Genomic DNA, 16,131 nt, shown 5'->3' on the forward strand with positions numbered 1-16,131 from the left:
TCCCATTAGGTAGATGATAGTTTTGAGTCGGTCAAATTTTGACTAACTCAAAATCATCATCTATATAATGGTTGTAAGGTACGCCTATGTATACCTTCATCTTTCCATCAGAATTAAATCTAAATCGATACTGTTTTTTTAGGGTTTGTTACAGGGTCAACAATGTCGTGTCGAAAATAGAAGGATTTGCTGAAGCTTTTCGATGCCCACCGGGGCACACCAATGAATCCTAAAAAGCGTTGTTCGACTAGGTGAATCTACCAACGACCTCCGAACATCTGGAATTTTGTTCAATTGCACTAATTTTACCACATTGTTTCTAATTCTATTCCTTCTTCCAAAAATTGTGTGTTTCCTGTTTACGGAAGCTATTAGTAATTAATGTACTATTCAAGTGGAAAACTTAACTCTATTACAATAAATATTTTTCAGTCTCTCTTTCAAGTCGTTTAAGAGGATAACATCTATTCCAGAAACCTCAACGATTACGAATAGCAGTAAAATGCGTTGGCGCATCCCAGCGCCATAAACCTTATCCTTCATCCTTTTAACTTCTCGTTTACCACCTTCAGTTATCTTTATTGCACTTCAAATGTTGATGATTGCCACGTATATGAGTACTCTTGCGGTAGTTATGTGCGAACTCAACGCAATCAAGCATTTTATGGAACACCTTAGGAAAGTACGAGCTACATAATCTGCGCTTGATTCCCATACATTGCGAAAAAGCGCTTGCGTTCAGTAGACTGCTGAAACCCATGAACTGAAAGTTTGACTGCCTAAAGGGAATATCGGAACAAGGATACGTCTCGTCTGAACTGGCAGATATTGCTGAGTTAACTCCAAAAAGCGGAAGAGGCTGGGCAATAGCTGTAAGGAACGTCTACATGGTTCAACGTCGTCTAGATGCTTTTTGTACAACTGCGGGTTAGCAGAGGGTGGAAGGTCTTGGTTCTATGGATCGCAAGTGTAAACGCAACTAAGAAACACTTGGGAGACAAGGAAAGGAATATATTCTGTGATGAACTCAATCTGTGATGTCTGAGATATTCAGCTAGCAAGAGGCTATTCTTGTACGATTTTTCTCAGCTTTAAGATAGTCTCTTTAAAGGCAAAGGGGTGAGATTTCAGGTGGAGTATTCGAAGGGATGGGAGACTACGGAGGTGGAGGTGATTCCGTCCATTTCTGCTAATTGCCGAAAAAACGGCCCGGAAGACCGCAAGACGGCGCGCTCCAATCGAACCTCCTGTACAAAATGGTCCCAAAACGAATGAAGCCGTATCTTCCGGGCCGCTTTTTACGGCAATTAGAAGAAATGGACGGAATCACCTCCCTCTCCGTAGTCTCCCATCCCGTATACGAATACTCCACCTGAAATCTGCACCACCTCAGATTCGTGGGGTGATGCCTTTAAAATAGTCAGCATTAGCATTAGCGGACCAAGAATTAGCTAGCTCTACAATTCAGATCCCATTACGCCCAAAATGTTGCAAAAGAAACGCCTCCGATTTTGATGTCGAGGAAGAAGATTATTTCTCCGTCTGCAGAGGCTTGATCCATATAACTTTTGCGTGGCACTCGCAGCGCATTTCAACCAAAAGCAGCGTTTAAGACTAAAGTTGCATCGCCAGCAGCAACAAAACTATATAAGATAACAAATATATCATGCCAGTCTGAACGTCCTGCTAAAGCCGGACTTCAGACTCGCTCCCTTTGTTCCTTTCGCGAGCTATCACTGATCAATGAAAAGTATTAGTAGTGGCATTTTCTGCAAAATTAGAATTGTACCTTTGCAACAACTCCTTCCTTCTTTCTTAATAAATGTAGGCAAAAAAATTCATAAGTTCTTTCTAAGCGCGTAAGTTCTACATTTGGAGACCATTCAAACTTCAGCTTCAAACACTCTTTCGATACCAACATAATATCGACATAATTTAACAGCATTACACTAGGTATGGGTTTTCTTCTTGTTTTCCCTTAACAGTTATCAAAGAATGATGAATTAACGTAAAACGACGTGAATGACGTCATCGTACTGACAAGGATAACGTTCTACGTCAGATCATGTAAACTGTTCGCTACTAATCAAGCAGCCGTTTGATTCGTTGTGAGGTAGGCATGTTACCAACCTGAGGCAAACGTGCAAGAAAATAGAAGTAGCCGTGAGAGATGAAAGTGAACATGCGCAGTGGCCACGGCTGTTAAAGAGTTGCAACGTCCCATTTATAGTCGGGTCAATACGACATGGAACACAAGTGTAGTTGTGGTGCATTTGCGTACGCGCTCGAAATGGCGCGGTGGAGGCAGCATTGGGAACCAAGATGGGACCGTCGCAAACTACAGCGACGGGCACTGCCAGCAAGGATTTCACGACGCTCCTAGCCACTACGTTCAACCGAAGCGCCTCGAGAGAAGCTGCGTACGCAATTGCGTACGTGCTTCATGTCGTTTTGACCCTACTATACCTTTTGAGACATGCATACAAAGTTTGTGTGCGATGCTACTGCACGGCGCAGTAATTCGACACCGTGGAACCCGTCGCACCCCATTTCAAAGTTTTCTGGCGCGCACCAGTCTACGTCAAATCTTGTAAACTGTTCGTTACTTTTTAAGCAGCTGGTTTCATTCATGTTTTCACTTTCTGTGGAAGGCATGTCACCAACCTGAGGCAAACGTGCAAGGAAAAAGAAACACGGAGGAGTCATAAAGGTGAAATGCAACGCGCGTGGTGGGCACGGCTATGAAGCGGTTGTAACGTTCCATTTACCTTTTGCGACATGCACACGAAATTATTGCGCATCAATTCGACCCCATGGCACCTGTGACACCCCATTTCATACTTTTCGACGGGGAACGGTCAAGAGGTACCCGTAGAATGTGCCGCCACGTATCCAGGAGGCTAATAAGCGTCGTTAATTGCACCGCGCGTCTCCTGACGGTGTCATGATCGCTACAGTAGCCTAGCTGATCCTCTTGTGCTACGTCTCGCTGACTCGCTATTTGTTTTACTTTTTTTCGCTTTCTAGGCATTTCATTTTGCTTATCTAACCGAGTAAAACTGCCATCCAACGCCTAACGAGGCGCGAATGATGCCTCGCAGGCATAAATTGTACCTGAAGATAGATCTCGAAGATACAAAGGTCTCTGTACGCCACTAATGCGCATAACCTGTCATTTTGATTTTATTTGGAGAATAGATACAAACGAAGCGACAAAACACTGTTGAAAGAAGTTTGAAGAACAATACAAAGTTTTATTCTACAAAACGTGCAAGGAAGTATTAAAATATTTGACTTGCGCTACGTCCTAACATTATATATAAAATTTTGGAAAGGTAAATGTAGAAAGGAGTTTAAACAATGTATACAAAGTAATAAGGACATAAAGTTGCTGGGCGTATAGTTACTGCAGTCAAAAGCTTAACCTAAATTCGTTGAATGACGTCGTGACAAACACATACTTATGCACTGCGAGTTTATATAGAACAGTTTGGGAATGAAATGTGTGACATTATGAGATGTGTGAAAATATATCCATGTTATTCTTTTCCTTGCAGCATCTTTTTGATATATCTTTTAATTGGAAAGGATCTAGTTTTTCTCCTTAATTCCCGATGATATGCGCTCAGTTTACTACATGCGTACATCAGAACTTGCTTCGCCATTTCGTTTTACACCTTTTAAGTTCGCAGTGTCCACCATAAAAAAAGAAGAAAGCATTACTAGAAGACACCAATCTAATATCACAGAAAATGTCACTGCTATTGAATTTCACTGATCCGTGAAGGCGAGTCCGGCTTTAGTCGGAGGTTCAGACTGGTGTATAAATAACGAAATTCCAGAACGCGGTGAGACATACCCAACGGCGGGTAGATGTGCTGTGTGCTGACGCCACAAAGCGGTAGAATGGGATAAGAGAGGTGCGGCGGTGTTCAGTTGGTGCGTCGACGCCAATAACTGTTATAATGGAATGGGACGGGTCCCACAGCGTCGATTTGGTGCTCCAGCGCCAGAAAACTTCAACATGGCTTGGACGGGTCCCACGGCGCCGCTGGTCTATTCTCACCGCACGTTTACCTCATCAAGTTGCCAACATCCTTTCCTCACAGATTGGCAGAACGAATGAAACCGGCTGTTTAAATTTTGGAATCGTGTATCTTTTTCTATCCAATATTATTTAGCCGGCTTGCTAATGCAAACTCGAGGCGAAGACACTTCCCTCCGGGAATCAATTTGTGCTACAGAAACATTTTCAGTGTTAAAACGATTGAAAACTTATTTCCGTCGCGTAATGCGTTTTTTCATGGCCAAATGTTTACTGGATGGTAACGTATCCAACCAAGGCACATTTTTTCGCTAGAGCGCTTTTATCTAACAGGAAGAATTTAAAACGATAGATACATAAAAGCAATGGCAAAAAACAAGGATCCGAGCTGCTACTGAGCCGTGACGACGCTTCCACATGTATTCTCAGTCACATGCTAGAAAATTTGAACTAGGACACTCTATCTTACTTTGACCATAGTCTTAACATAACATCTTATGCCAGGAATTAATAGCTCTTGAGCGCTCTTTAGAAGAAACACCGTAATTGTCTGAGGACACCTCGAAATGAGGCTGTCAACTTTTTGAATTCACCGCCGTATCAGTTCTGGGCCAAAGAAACCAAGAATTCCGATCGATGAACGAAGATCGTTCGTTGTTCCGGTCACCGTGATATTGATGTTAATGTTTTGGCGTTGAATGAAAAAAAAAATATCAACATATCACAGAAGTGCAAAGAAGCCTACCGAACAGACGAAATATATCTTGTCGCACTCACCACAAACATAGCTATCACAAAAGACTTGATTTGATCATTTTTTTCTGACGATTTGGAAAAATGCAGCAAATCTGCCATTACGTATTCGTACTAGTACATACATCGCATCACTCTAGGATAAACTAATCTCCACGTCTATTCACTGATGGAATTAGCTTTAAAATTGATGGATTGGGCATCAAAGTGATGGGGAGAATAAAGTGAACAGATTTTCTCATGAGAGCCTAAAGGCAGCATACCACGAATCTTGGGTCGCACTAAAATCTGGGGTGGAGTATCCGTATACGGGGTCTTAGATTATGGAGACGGGGGTAGCTCCGCTCATCTCTCCCTGCATCACTGCAAGCAGCCGATCCCTGAATGCTGCTTTGTACGATACCTTTTATTGCAGCGTGCCACCTTTGCACGTGTAGCATCCTTTACTACCTCTCGGGTTGATTTTTGACGACCCGCAGGGCGGAGGCAGCGCAAGGGGTGGAGCGTTGCAGTAGATGGCGTCGTACAAAACAGCATTCTGGAGGCGGCTGTTTGCAGTGATGCAGGGAGAGATGAGCGGAACTATCCTCGTCTTCATAATCTACGACCCCGTATACGGATCCTCCACCTCAAATCCGCACCATCTCAGATTCTTGGTATGCTGCCTTTAAAAAAAGCATTCAGAGTAGCATCAGGATCTGGAACCGAAATTCAAAACAGAAGATGTCCGTCACAATTCTTTTTCACTGACGTGCTTAATGTGACAACTCGTAAAATATATCAGATATTGCGAACATGTATCATGTATTTCAGCAGCATCATGTATGCAACTCACGGAACTTTGTATCGACATATCATCGACCCCGATGATGTATAAGGGGCGTGGTATAAAGGACCGTTCGCGGTCATGATTATGCTAGGCATTACGACTTGTACGGTCAAAGGAGTGCGGCAGACTACGCTCTGCCCACCTTTTCATCCAACTCTATTGCTGACATTGTTCTACTCATCTGTACTCACATAATAAAGACATTCCACTGAACCACCTCTTTTTGGTCTGTTCAAATAGGGTTATAAAATACCCTAAAGTCTCTAGTCACCCAACTCACACAGTTTGGTGCGCAACTCACGGAACTTTGTATCGACATATTACAACACTATTTGACAGATATTCCTCTACTTGTTTCTTTGTGTAGTGGATTTTGTAAAGGGTCACCACATAGATAATGCTGTATTCTATGATCTCTCTATCTCTCAAAACTTCGGTGAACAGAACTCCCTTTTTATTTGAAATATACTATCCTTCTTTTCTTTTTTCCTAATTTCCAGCAATCCTCCTCCATCTTTCTGGAACACTTTCAACTCCCCTGATTCGAAGTTCACTTGCTCGTGAGAAAAAAAAAACATAGCCCTCTGACTCCATTGAAATACTTAGTTATGTACGATCCTACACTACGAAACTTCGCCATTTAAAGCTGAAAGGTTCTAATAATTTCACGTAGTTCTAATAAATCCACCATGTACTTCGAGCTGTCGTGCTCCAATAACAATCCTTAGCGCGAAAGTAAGGAATTTGAATTTCTGTTTTCTGGGGAATCGTTCGTTTCACATTATTTGTTCTGTTCGTATTAATTATTTTAATTGGATTTGGAGATGGAACCTTCTGTAAGAACGATAGAGTGTAGTAAGAAGGGATAGGCAGCCAGCCGCGCTCTTATTTCTGGAAATCAGTCGGCGCCCTAAAGCCTAAGCATTGGTTTCAGAGAATCTGTGACAAGTAACCTAAAGTTACGAAGAGAAAAAAACGAAGATAGAGCTCCCGGAAATAAGGGCGCAAATGAGTTCCCCCATACCATAAATAAACTGCTTAGTAACTATTAGGTCCTCCATTCCTAAAATATAAACCTCAAATTACTTGCTATTAGACTCATCAAAGTTGTGTCTTACTGCTAATGCTGTTGAGACGGAGTCTGATGTAGTCGTCAAACGCTTTACTTCTAATTATTCTTTTTTCGAAACTTGCATTGGAATGGGAGTATCATATATTTTCTACTATACCTGTTTTCTTTCATTTCAGAACGGCCATGGATCGCCTTTCTAATGCTATTGATACGCTTATGGAACAAACCTGTAGTGGTTTGCTTAGACCCAAATATATTCGGGTTGCTGTGAGTTTTCCTTTTTTCCTTGGTGGACCCTGTTTGTACTTCGTTTCGTATATCGCAAGTACGTTTAGCCTTGGCTGGTGGGTTTTGAGTTTTTTCATAAAGCACACATTTTTTCATAGCTGATTTACAGGCAAAAGATTGCGGTTTGCAACTTAGCAAGGACGACGCGAATGATTTGGCTCTCAAAATTCTGACCCTGTTTCGATCCAAATGTCGTACGGGCATCAATGAGCTGATCGAGGACACTGAAGCAAGTGCTAGGGCATTTGAATCTTAGTGATGAATATGTGTACTTTTGTGATGTTATCATGATCTAATACTTAAGATAGAGAAGAAATTTTGCGACCTTAAATTTCTGACAGAAAAGTGCAGAGAAATGAATGACCGACTTGGTATAACTGATGGATATCGGTCACTTGGTGTAAGTTGATATTCCATTATTTTACATCATCAGATGTGTGTTCCTGCATTTCTTTCATCCGAATAATGTCCAACCGTTAGAATTAGAGCACTTTTTAGCTTCAGATTCTGCGGTGCATTTAATGCGCCGTATTTTTTTCTGGTGCACTATTAAAGGAAAAACGATCACTTAATGTTGTGATTTTAATAGCTTCTCACTGCTAGTGAGGGCCCTTGCCTAATTTGTCTGCTCTAATTCTTACCGCTTGACTTTTTGCGATGCCTCTTACAGTGTTTCAAAGTTCCAGGAAACTGAGAATTTCGTAATTCGTGGTGTTGACCACAAATTAAAACCAGCAATTTCGTCAGGTACACAGATTAGCCTTTGAATACGATGAGTAGCATAATCTCCAAGATTTTTTTTTTTTTTTGGAATTGTCGACAGAAGTCCAAGTATTTCAGGTGAAGGCTGATCTGGAGGGTGCATTGCATCCTGTCGCTAGTAAGTATCATGGAACGTTGACCATGTTCAATGAAGAACTAGATGAGGACATTGAGGTTTATTAATTCGTTGATTTGTGACGGCGTTGACGATCCTACCTTTGCATGACTCCAGTGTCTTCTTATTTCCAGCTACTCCACACCGAAGATTTCATTACTCAGTTTCAGACTGCGCGTGATACATTGAAACAGGCGAAGGAGCGGGTCAGCATATTAGCAAAAATGACTGACTCGATGATGGAGAACAAGTAAGTGTCATTTAAAGTCACCTTCCTTTTGAAAACATATTACAACAATATTAAGGGAATTGTCGCAATATCTAATTTTTGATGATTAATTTGAAGATTAGTCCGTCACCTTGCAGATCGCTCCAATACGTAAAATATTATTTTTATCATTGCTGTACGTTCTATACATTAAGAGATACAATAGATTTTCTGGTGTTAGTAATGAATGTTTGATTACTTGTTTATGATAACTGTTTTAGATTAGTTTTATAGTAATTTTTGGTGCGCTAAAGTTTCCGGTGAAGCATTTGTTGTCACGAAAGTACAGAAGAGAACTTATAGGACATAGGTTTTACCCGTTTGTCAAGTTTTCCTTGCACGTATTGAGAAGCAATTTAAGGGCAACTTATCGAACGAAATTGACGATATTGAAATCTCTCCACGAAAAGATAACGTCAGGGATATAGATCACGAGTACTGTCGAGGGCAGTCATGCTCCCCTTAACTGTCCTAGAAACGGCGGTTTAAACGGCTTTGTCGAACCTATTTTCCGACGAGATACCTTATGATGATCCCCCCAGCAGCCTATTCATTGATTTTACTTAATAGACTGGTCAAAGAGACTGCTGGAGACATATACAGAAGTTGCACGTTATAAGCTACCTTGTAGGAATATTCAGTTGACAAGGCCGTTTCCCACGCCGTTGTTCAGTACAATACACCTGTATCACCTGTGCTCCCGTTGTTCATCGATTTGCTCGAGTGGGCACAAGTAATACTTCCATTTATCCCGATCGCGCGCAAGTGTTGCCCAGTGGCATGTCTTCTCGCGAGGGACTCGAAGAGCGTCATACTTTTCTTTGAAAAACTTCGCAAAGAGATCCGACCACCGGGTCGGCGGTCTTGCTGCGGTGCGTTTGATGTCGCGTGGTATCCTCCAGCTTACGGCTGTTGTCCAACGATTGTCGTCGAAACGCATCACGTGTTCGGCCCACTTAATTTTGCTTTCCTTGGCATATGCGGCAGCGTCTCTGATCTTCGATCGGTGACGTAGGAGTGAACTTCGAATCCCTTCTATCACTTGCGTAAATTGGGTTACTCCTAGCATCACCCTTTCAATTCCGCGTTATATGACTCTGATCGCATTTTCCTCCTGCTTGTGAAACGCCCATGTTTCTGAAGCGTAAGTCAAAGCAGGAAGAAACTTGGTGGTGTTGAATAGATGAGAACAGGACCGCATGTTCTTAGTCCTCTTCACTACATCCTCGATCTTCTTGAACGCTCTCCAAGCCGCTCGTTTCCTTCTGCCCAGGTCGGGTCGGAAGTCAAGTCGTTCATCATGCTGATTTCCCAACTTAGGTACAGATAGCTGGAGCATTCGGATATATTCGTTGAGCGTGAATGGGACATCGGAAACCCATCCGTTCCTCATAAATATCGTCTTGTTTAAGTTCAGCTGAAGATCCATCTTTTTACACGTTTCATCAAATACGGCCAGCATCCGCTCCGCCTGATTGACGCTCGATGTAATAACAACGATGTCATAAGCGAGACGAAGATGGTGCCAATACCGGTCGTCAACTTTCATTCCCATGTTATCCCATTCCAAATCTCGCATCGCGTTTTTGAGAGTGGCACTGAATATTTTGGGTGAAGTTGTCACCCTGACGGATCCATCTCTTCACGTCGATTATGACATCATTGTGGAATGGGGAAATTTTGGACGTGAAATTGATATACAACTCACGAAATATCATTATGTACTGAGCAGGGACACGTTGGTTGTCCAAGGCTTCCATGAGTGCTTCCTTCACAACTGAGCCGAAGGCCTTCTTTAATCGATGAAAGTGAGACACAGCGCCATCTTGTACTCGCGATATTTCTATGAGTTGTGAAGCCGTGAGTATGCGGTCAATCGCACTGAACCCTTTTCAAAACCCTGCTTGTTCGCATGGTTGCCTTCATCTGATGTTCTTTTTTCCTGTTTAAGATTACTCTTGTGAAGAGATTGTAGATGTCAGACAATAAGCAGATTGGGCGATAGATGCCGATTGCTTGTGGGTCTCCCTTCTTATAGAACATCACGGCCTTGCTGGTTTTCCATTCTTTAGGAATCCTGCATTCCGACAGATAACGTGTAAAGAGCCTTGCCATAGTGTTAATGAGGACTGGCGGTAAGTACTTCAGATGTTCAGGCTTGATTCTGTCGGGACCAGGTGAAGTACGATTCTTCACCGACATGATGGCATGACGGGCTTCGGAAGGGAGGACCTTTGGAATGTTATGTCCATCTTCCCTCAGATGATGAGGAGGCAAGTGGACATGGCTGTCGAAGAGATCTGAGTAGTATTCGTGAGTGACCTTCTCCATCCTCCTCGATGATGTAGTTGCTCCATCTGAGGGTCGGAGAGCCATAACTGTTTTACGATTGGCGCAGTTCCGACGGGCATAGCGAATGCTCTGCCACGCCTCTACAGCTTCAGCCAACACTTCTGGTCTTCTCTCTTTGAGGTCTTCTTCACGGCCTCTCTGCGAACCCTTGCGAGCTCCGACGTAAGTTCTTGGCTGCCTGCAGCTCGTGCAGCTCCACGCTGACGTATCAGCTCTAGAGTTTTCGAAGACAGGCGTCTCTTGGTGGTTTTGAAACTCTTCGCTTTAATCGTGCAGTCGTGAAGATGTTCAACAAGCCGGTCATATTAATCGTCGATGTTGTCCATGACGGTATCTTCCCAAAAGCCGACAAGCGAAGCGAAGAGCTGTCAGTCGATGGGAGTTCGATCAGTGAGCTTCGCGGCTTTTTCTTCTCTCCGTGTGAAAGATAATCTTCCTAGACGAAGGCGACGGTGCGATCCTGTATAAAACTTTGGTACAACAGCGACATCCCTCAAGCAAAACATTCTACTGACGATGTTATGGTCGATTTCGTTATGATATCCTCCATCGGGTGACTCCCATGTCCAGCGTAGAGAGGAGGGCTTCTGGAATTGCGAGTTCCCATGGATGGTCTTAGTCGTCATAATGAACGCGGTGAGCCTTTCTACCTTCTCATTCCATTGAAGACCGTGGGTTCCGATGTGAAGTTCTTCAGGCGTTCTTCTGGGGCCAATTTTGGCGTTGAAATCACCAATTATAACCTTGGTGATTTCAACGCCAAAATTGTAGAAGGTATGGTCTTCTCTGTAGAACTTCTCCAGATCCGTGTAGAAAGCTTCGACTTCTTCTTCGTAGCTTGATGTCGGAGCGTAAGCGACAAGGATAGTTTAAGTTGGCATTGAACCACATCTTCTCGTCTGCGAATGTCCGATTTGGGTTGTAATTTGTTCGAAAGAGTCGATATTCACTGCCATATTCGTGTTAACGAGGACACCAACTCCACCAACTTGTCTGCTCTCGCATGTTTGTAAGAACAGTTCTTCTCCAGTGTCACACACGTTCAGTGGGTGGCGTCGCCTCGTCTCGGTCAGTCCGATAAAGTCGAACTTAAACTTCCTGGCTTGCTTCATTAGATCTTCAGTGGCCCCATCCGGTGGAAGCGTTCGGCCGTTATAAGTACAGATCGTCATCCTAGTCCTTTTAAGTTTCGGTAGCCCTCATGACTCCTGCAACTGCAACTTGTTCAGTACAATTATAGAGAATAAAAGGATAATTGCGCTCATACTCGTGATCTACACTCTTAACTCAGTTTTTTTTTTCTTCGTTGAGATCCGAACATCGATTTCTGGTGTGTTGTCTTCGAACTATTCAATTTTTTGATACTAATGCTGCAATATATTTTGTTTCATTTCGAAGGTTCTACGTGTATAATCATGACCGGCTAATTTTTTTTTATTCCAGAGACGAGTCGAAATCTTAGAATCTTCTCCATCCATGCATTTCTTTTCATAATAGATTGCAGAAACTGCTATAAACTCTCTTATGTTACCGTGTACGATACATTTGCACTTACAACTGCGCACTTAAGTTATTGTCACTCTTTTTTTGTGTACATATGTGCTCATAAAAGTTTTTGCTGCCACTACTTATATGACAGTTATACCATGGTTGAATTACATTTTTATTCCAAGTATATACACTAGTTCTATGTTTTGTACTTAAACTTACCTCGATAATTGTTTCTTCTTCTTGCTGTTACATTTCGTCGTGTATGTGGAGTTTTCGTGGAGATTTTGACCTGATGACAGCACGCAGATGATGCTTTAAGGCAGGGAGCGGTAGAGAAGGTCCTGACGGATTCTCCGCGAATGCCTCCGGGACATTAGCACTGTCCAGTGGATATACGGGAATACCCTACCAAGCCTCGACGAGGTCACGCTCCAGTCGCTCATGGAAACGCGGACAACTGTCTTAGATGTTCCTCTGGTATTAGAGTCGCAAAGAAATGCGCAGGAAATATGTAAAGAAGAGTGGTGTGAGTTGTCGAGATTACCGAATAAGTTAAAGAAAAATGCTGTTGAAAGTACATGCAATTTTACCTTCAGGAAGTCTAGAAATCTTATCAAAGTTGAACTCTTTTTCTTCCTGTAGGTTCACAGAGATCAGACATACAGAAGGTCACTCTGTTCGGAAATAAATTAGGCTCACAAATAGCTTGGAACTTACAGAATAACGATAATCCTCATTCCCGTTACTTTTGGAAGCTGAAATGTTCCGTTTTTAACGAAAATTTTCATAAGCGTAATTTGAAGCTATTAGATACACCCTTATCTCATATTTCACATGAGGATTTCTTTTGCTTCTGGTACTATTACAAGTTCACCTTAAAGGCATCACTCCACGAATCTGAGGTGGTACGGATTTCAGGTGGAGTATTCTTTTACGGGATCGTAGATTATTGAGAGAAGGGTGATTCCGTTCATTTCTTGCTAAGTGCCGTAAAAAACGGCCCGCAAGATACTGCTTCGAGCGTTCCGGCGCGCCACTTTCTACAACGAGTTGGAGAGCGCCGGCCTTGTGCACGCGCCGCATCTTCCGGACCGTTTTTTACGGCAATTAGGAAGAAATGGACGGAATCACCTTCCTCTCCATGATGTACTATCCATTATAAGCATATTCCACCTGAAATCTGCACCATCTCAGATTCGTGGGGTGATGCTTTAAATCACAAAATTCCGGTTGGTCTGTCTGATTCTTTAAAACAGTTCAGTAGCTCATGAATTATATCCTAGCTGGTGATGCGGCATATGACTAGTGGCATGTAAGCAGAGTCAGCTATTCAAGTGGCAACAAAGGTGAATCAATTTAGGATACGTACCACCGCAAATTGCTCTGCCACGGCATGATCGGGACATGCTCGAAAATCCGCCGAGACCCTCTTTACATGCACCCCTTCAGGGCAACATACTAGAAAATTGAGTATGTTGCGATCTATCTCTACGAAGAGATAGGGTTGTATATGACTAACGAATATAAGCGCTCAATTTCCTCTGGTTTTCCAGGAAAACGGAGTGGAAGGCGAACATGTCGCTACTTACGAGGCATCTAATTGCGTTCCAACACTGTGAGAACAAGCACACACACCACATAAGCCTGCCGGAGAGACACTATTAGTGGTTGTCCGTTCACTCGAATGAGCAGCGCGTGCTCCTGCTCTCACAGACATGAGACGTTGTCTGGTGCTTCCTAGGGAATCACCCGTTACCCACGCAGATTATTTTTGCCTATTGAGAATACTGAGGGGATTTGGGCGTGATGGTCGTTCCGTTATATGGTGCATTCAAATATGAAGTAGGAACACATCTGTGTCACAATTTTTGCCACTATTCATCATTCACTGCTCTGGGGAGAAGTTCTGATTGAACTTTATTTGTGATGACGTTGTTATTTGATGACAAATGTGAAATTGATGAGATGCTCGAGTGCAGCGCATTTTTCATGCAGTACTAAGTTAAGTATAAGTAGTAGTTGAGTTGGCTGAACCTCAGAATTAAACAAATTAAGCTGGAATTAAAACTATGGAAATCTACGAGCGCCTTTCTATCAACCTCAGTAAAGAAAGGTACTTTACACGTCATATCTGCGGAAGTGATTTGCCAAGGAGGCTATAGGTTTTCTGCGATAAAGACGAGAACAAGAGGAAAATAAAGATAAGAAATAACATTTCCAATATTTGGATTGACTTGCTAGTGACACATTCAATGGAATTATGACAACATAATGAGATATGGATCAGATTTTTTTAAATTCCAATGAACTCTTGAATGTAGCTCAAGATGGCAGTTACTACTAGTCGAATGACATTGATTTTCGATGTTTAAATGTGACGACAGGCTACAGTAGATATTTGTTCGAGTAGTCATGAATGAGTAGTAGATGGATCAAGAATCTGTGATATTCGCTTATCCTCAGAGATCGATGCATGGGAAAACAGAAACATTGGGTTTTAATAAAGCAATTTTATTATTCAGAATGAATATGCGGAACAGTTAATCTGTGTTGAGTGTATGTGCATGAATGTAAACGTTTACAAGAAGAAAAAACATACGCATCTTTTGATTTACCTCTCCGGCCAGCAGCCTTACATAAAGTCTAACCTTCGAGGGAAACGAGCATCACGAGTCTACATTTTTTTTCATCGTCCTTGAGAAAGTAATCAACATTTTTGTTTACCTCAGCTTCATATGAAAGGGGCCTATTCACCACTCATCAGAAATGTAATCGAGTTTGCAACTCTCCTACGATCAACTTCAGGGCTGAGTAACGCTCTTGATAGAAATCCATCTGTTTGATTTGGCTACAAGGGCACCACATGTGGTCACTGGGCAAGTAGCACCACATGTGCCATCGGGCGCTCAGCGCAGAGGCTGTCATTTCTTTTCTCACTCTGTTCCTGCGATGCGATGTCTATGCTTACTAACATTTTTGATCGGAGTCGTTGTAACCTACACTACCCCTGCCCTCTCCAGACAGATCTCAAGACTACAGGTATTACTCTTGCCCGTTGCCATGTCCAGAAGTGAAAATTTGCCTGAAAGCTTGTGTAGACTCCAAACCTTTCTTGAAAAATTCGCTCAGAATGCAATTCTAACCACATTTCTTTGAAAAATTTAGGAGTAAAGATAACTTGTTTTGACTTACAATTTTTTTATTCAGAAAAGTGTTTGACGCAGGATTGTCGCTGCTCTGAAAGCAACTCAGTAATGTAACATACCCATTTGTCAAATGAAGGTTGAAAGTGAAAATAGAAACATTATAATACTAGTATCAGTGAGACTAAATCAAGTTTTCATTGACCCAATGAGCGACGTTTTAAATTTTCCCGCACTATGCACATGCTCTGAGGCGCATTTGTGAATAAAATGATATAACATTCACCTATTTAGCATTTTTCTTCCACCTTAGCGTTGTTGTAAGAAGTCTAATTTCTCGAGGAACTGCACCAATGAAAACTCTTTGCTCGATTCCGAATAGTCCTTGTGTATTGCAGCATTTTTGATTGACAGGAAATGAAACATACTATATATTATTTTCATGTTTTTTTTTTGCATACTTTTTCCATAGATCAATATTGTAAAGTTTGGCATATCTACTCGAAAGCTGCAGTTGTTTACATCAATTTTATGGGAGCTATTCTTTTTCAGTCTAATCGTACTAGTGGAAACAACACAGCATCAGCAGCTGTATGTCGTGACAAAGATCTAGCAAAATTTATAAGCACCTCCATGACAAGATACATTCACGACATGGGCGGTTTAAGCAAGGATATTCTTGACCAGGTGACGACTTGGCCCTTTGTATTTTGTGACAAAAGCCAGGAACACGAACTTTCCAGATTACTGCATATCGAAAGCCAGGCACGTGGATTGTGCATGCAGAAATCATTAGTGGAAGAGTGCAAGGTCGCGACTGGCAAACGATGACAAACGGAGATGTTTTCAGTGGAAAGAGTCTCTATGGATGTTTCTTTCATGACATGCAAACATACATTCTGGTGCTCAGACTCTATTAGTCATCTTTTACTTTCAAAAATAAATATTCTGTGACATCTAACACCTACTTTTCCCAGGTTGAAGTACTCTTGAGCCCGTTCTAGATTGGCTTC

General features: G+C 42.2%; 6 protein-coding genes across 8 annotated transcripts in view; 2 read left to right on the plus strand and 4 right to left on the minus strand.

Annotated features, from left to right (window-relative positions):
• The window catches only part of RB195_017777 (uncharacterized protein), a gene marked incomplete at both ends in the record, with an annotated part of 30,771 nt that extends 22,568 nt beyond the window's left edge, over positions 1–8,203 (plus strand). Inside the window, 6 exons of one of the 2 annotated variants that reach the window (XM_064184920.1) lie at positions 6,876–6,966; positions 7,097–7,216; positions 7,292–7,387; positions 7,828–7,923; positions 8,035–8,114; positions 8,170–8,203. In XM_064184920.1, coding sequence (XP_064040799.1) covers positions 6,876–6,966; positions 7,097–7,216; positions 7,292–7,387; positions 7,828–7,923; positions 8,035–8,114; positions 8,170–8,203 — 517 coding nt within the window. Of the gene's footprint in view, positions 1–6,875; positions 6,967–7,096; positions 7,217–7,291; positions 7,388–7,827; positions 7,924–7,998; positions 8,115–8,169 lie in introns of those variants that run through there. The other variant, XM_064184919.1, reaches the window with a different exon arrangement.
• A 617-nt stretch (positions 8,204–8,820) lies between these two features.
• On the minus strand, positions 8,821–9,201 carry RB195_017778 (uncharacterized protein; the record flags this gene model as incomplete). Its single annotated transcript, XM_064184921.1, has 1 exon — positions 8,821–9,201. The coding sequence occupies one exon, from the start codon at positions 9,199–9,201 to the stop codon at positions 8,821–8,823; it is 381 nt and encodes a 126-aa protein (XP_064040802.1).
• An 18-nt stretch (positions 9,202–9,219) lies between these two features.
• RB195_017779 (uncharacterized protein) lies at positions 9,220–9,711 on the minus strand (the record flags this gene model as incomplete). The annotated part of the gene is made up of 1 exon (XM_064184922.1): positions 9,220–9,711. One exon carries the CDS (start codon positions 9,709–9,711, stop codon positions 9,220–9,222), a length of 492 nt encoding a protein of 163 aa, XP_064040803.1.
• Positions 9,712–10,004: 293 nt separating this feature from the next.
• Positions 10,005–10,508, minus strand: RB195_017780 (uncharacterized protein; the record flags this gene model as incomplete). Its single annotated transcript, XM_064184923.1, has 1 exon — positions 10,005–10,508. One exon carries the CDS (start codon positions 10,506–10,508, stop codon positions 10,005–10,007), a length of 504 nt encoding a protein of 167 aa, XP_064040805.1.
• On the minus strand, positions 10,005–11,656 carry RB195_017781 (uncharacterized protein; the record flags this gene model as incomplete). 2 transcript variants are annotated; one of them, XM_064184925.1, is made up of 3 exons in its annotated part: positions 10,005–10,698; positions 10,956–11,313; positions 11,371–11,656. In XM_064184925.1, 3 exons carry the CDS (start codon positions 11,654–11,656, stop codon positions 10,005–10,007), a joined length of 1,338 nt encoding a protein of 445 aa, XP_064040804.1. The 2 variants fall into 2 exon arrangements, with proteins under 2 accessions (XP_064040804.1, XP_064040806.1); XM_064184924.1 differs by lacking the exons at positions 10,005–10,698; positions 10,956–11,313 and having other exon boundaries at positions 11,354–11,656.
• A 3,268-nt stretch (positions 11,657–14,924) lies between these two features.
• On the plus strand, positions 14,925–16,038 carry RB195_017782 (uncharacterized protein; the record flags this gene model as incomplete). Its single annotated transcript, XM_064184926.1, has 3 exons — positions 14,925–15,014; positions 15,671–15,805; positions 15,862–16,038. 3 exons carry the CDS (start codon positions 14,925–14,927, stop codon positions 16,036–16,038), a joined length of 402 nt encoding a protein of 133 aa, XP_064040807.1.
• Positions 16,039–16,131: the final 93 nt, after the last annotated feature.

The sequence above is a fragment of the Necator americanus genome, chromosome II (genome assembly GCF_031761385.1).
Source record: "Necator americanus strain Aroian chromosome II, whole genome shotgun sequence".
NCBI lineage: Eukaryota > Metazoa > Nematoda > Chromadorea > Rhabditida > Ancylostomatidae > Necator > Necator americanus.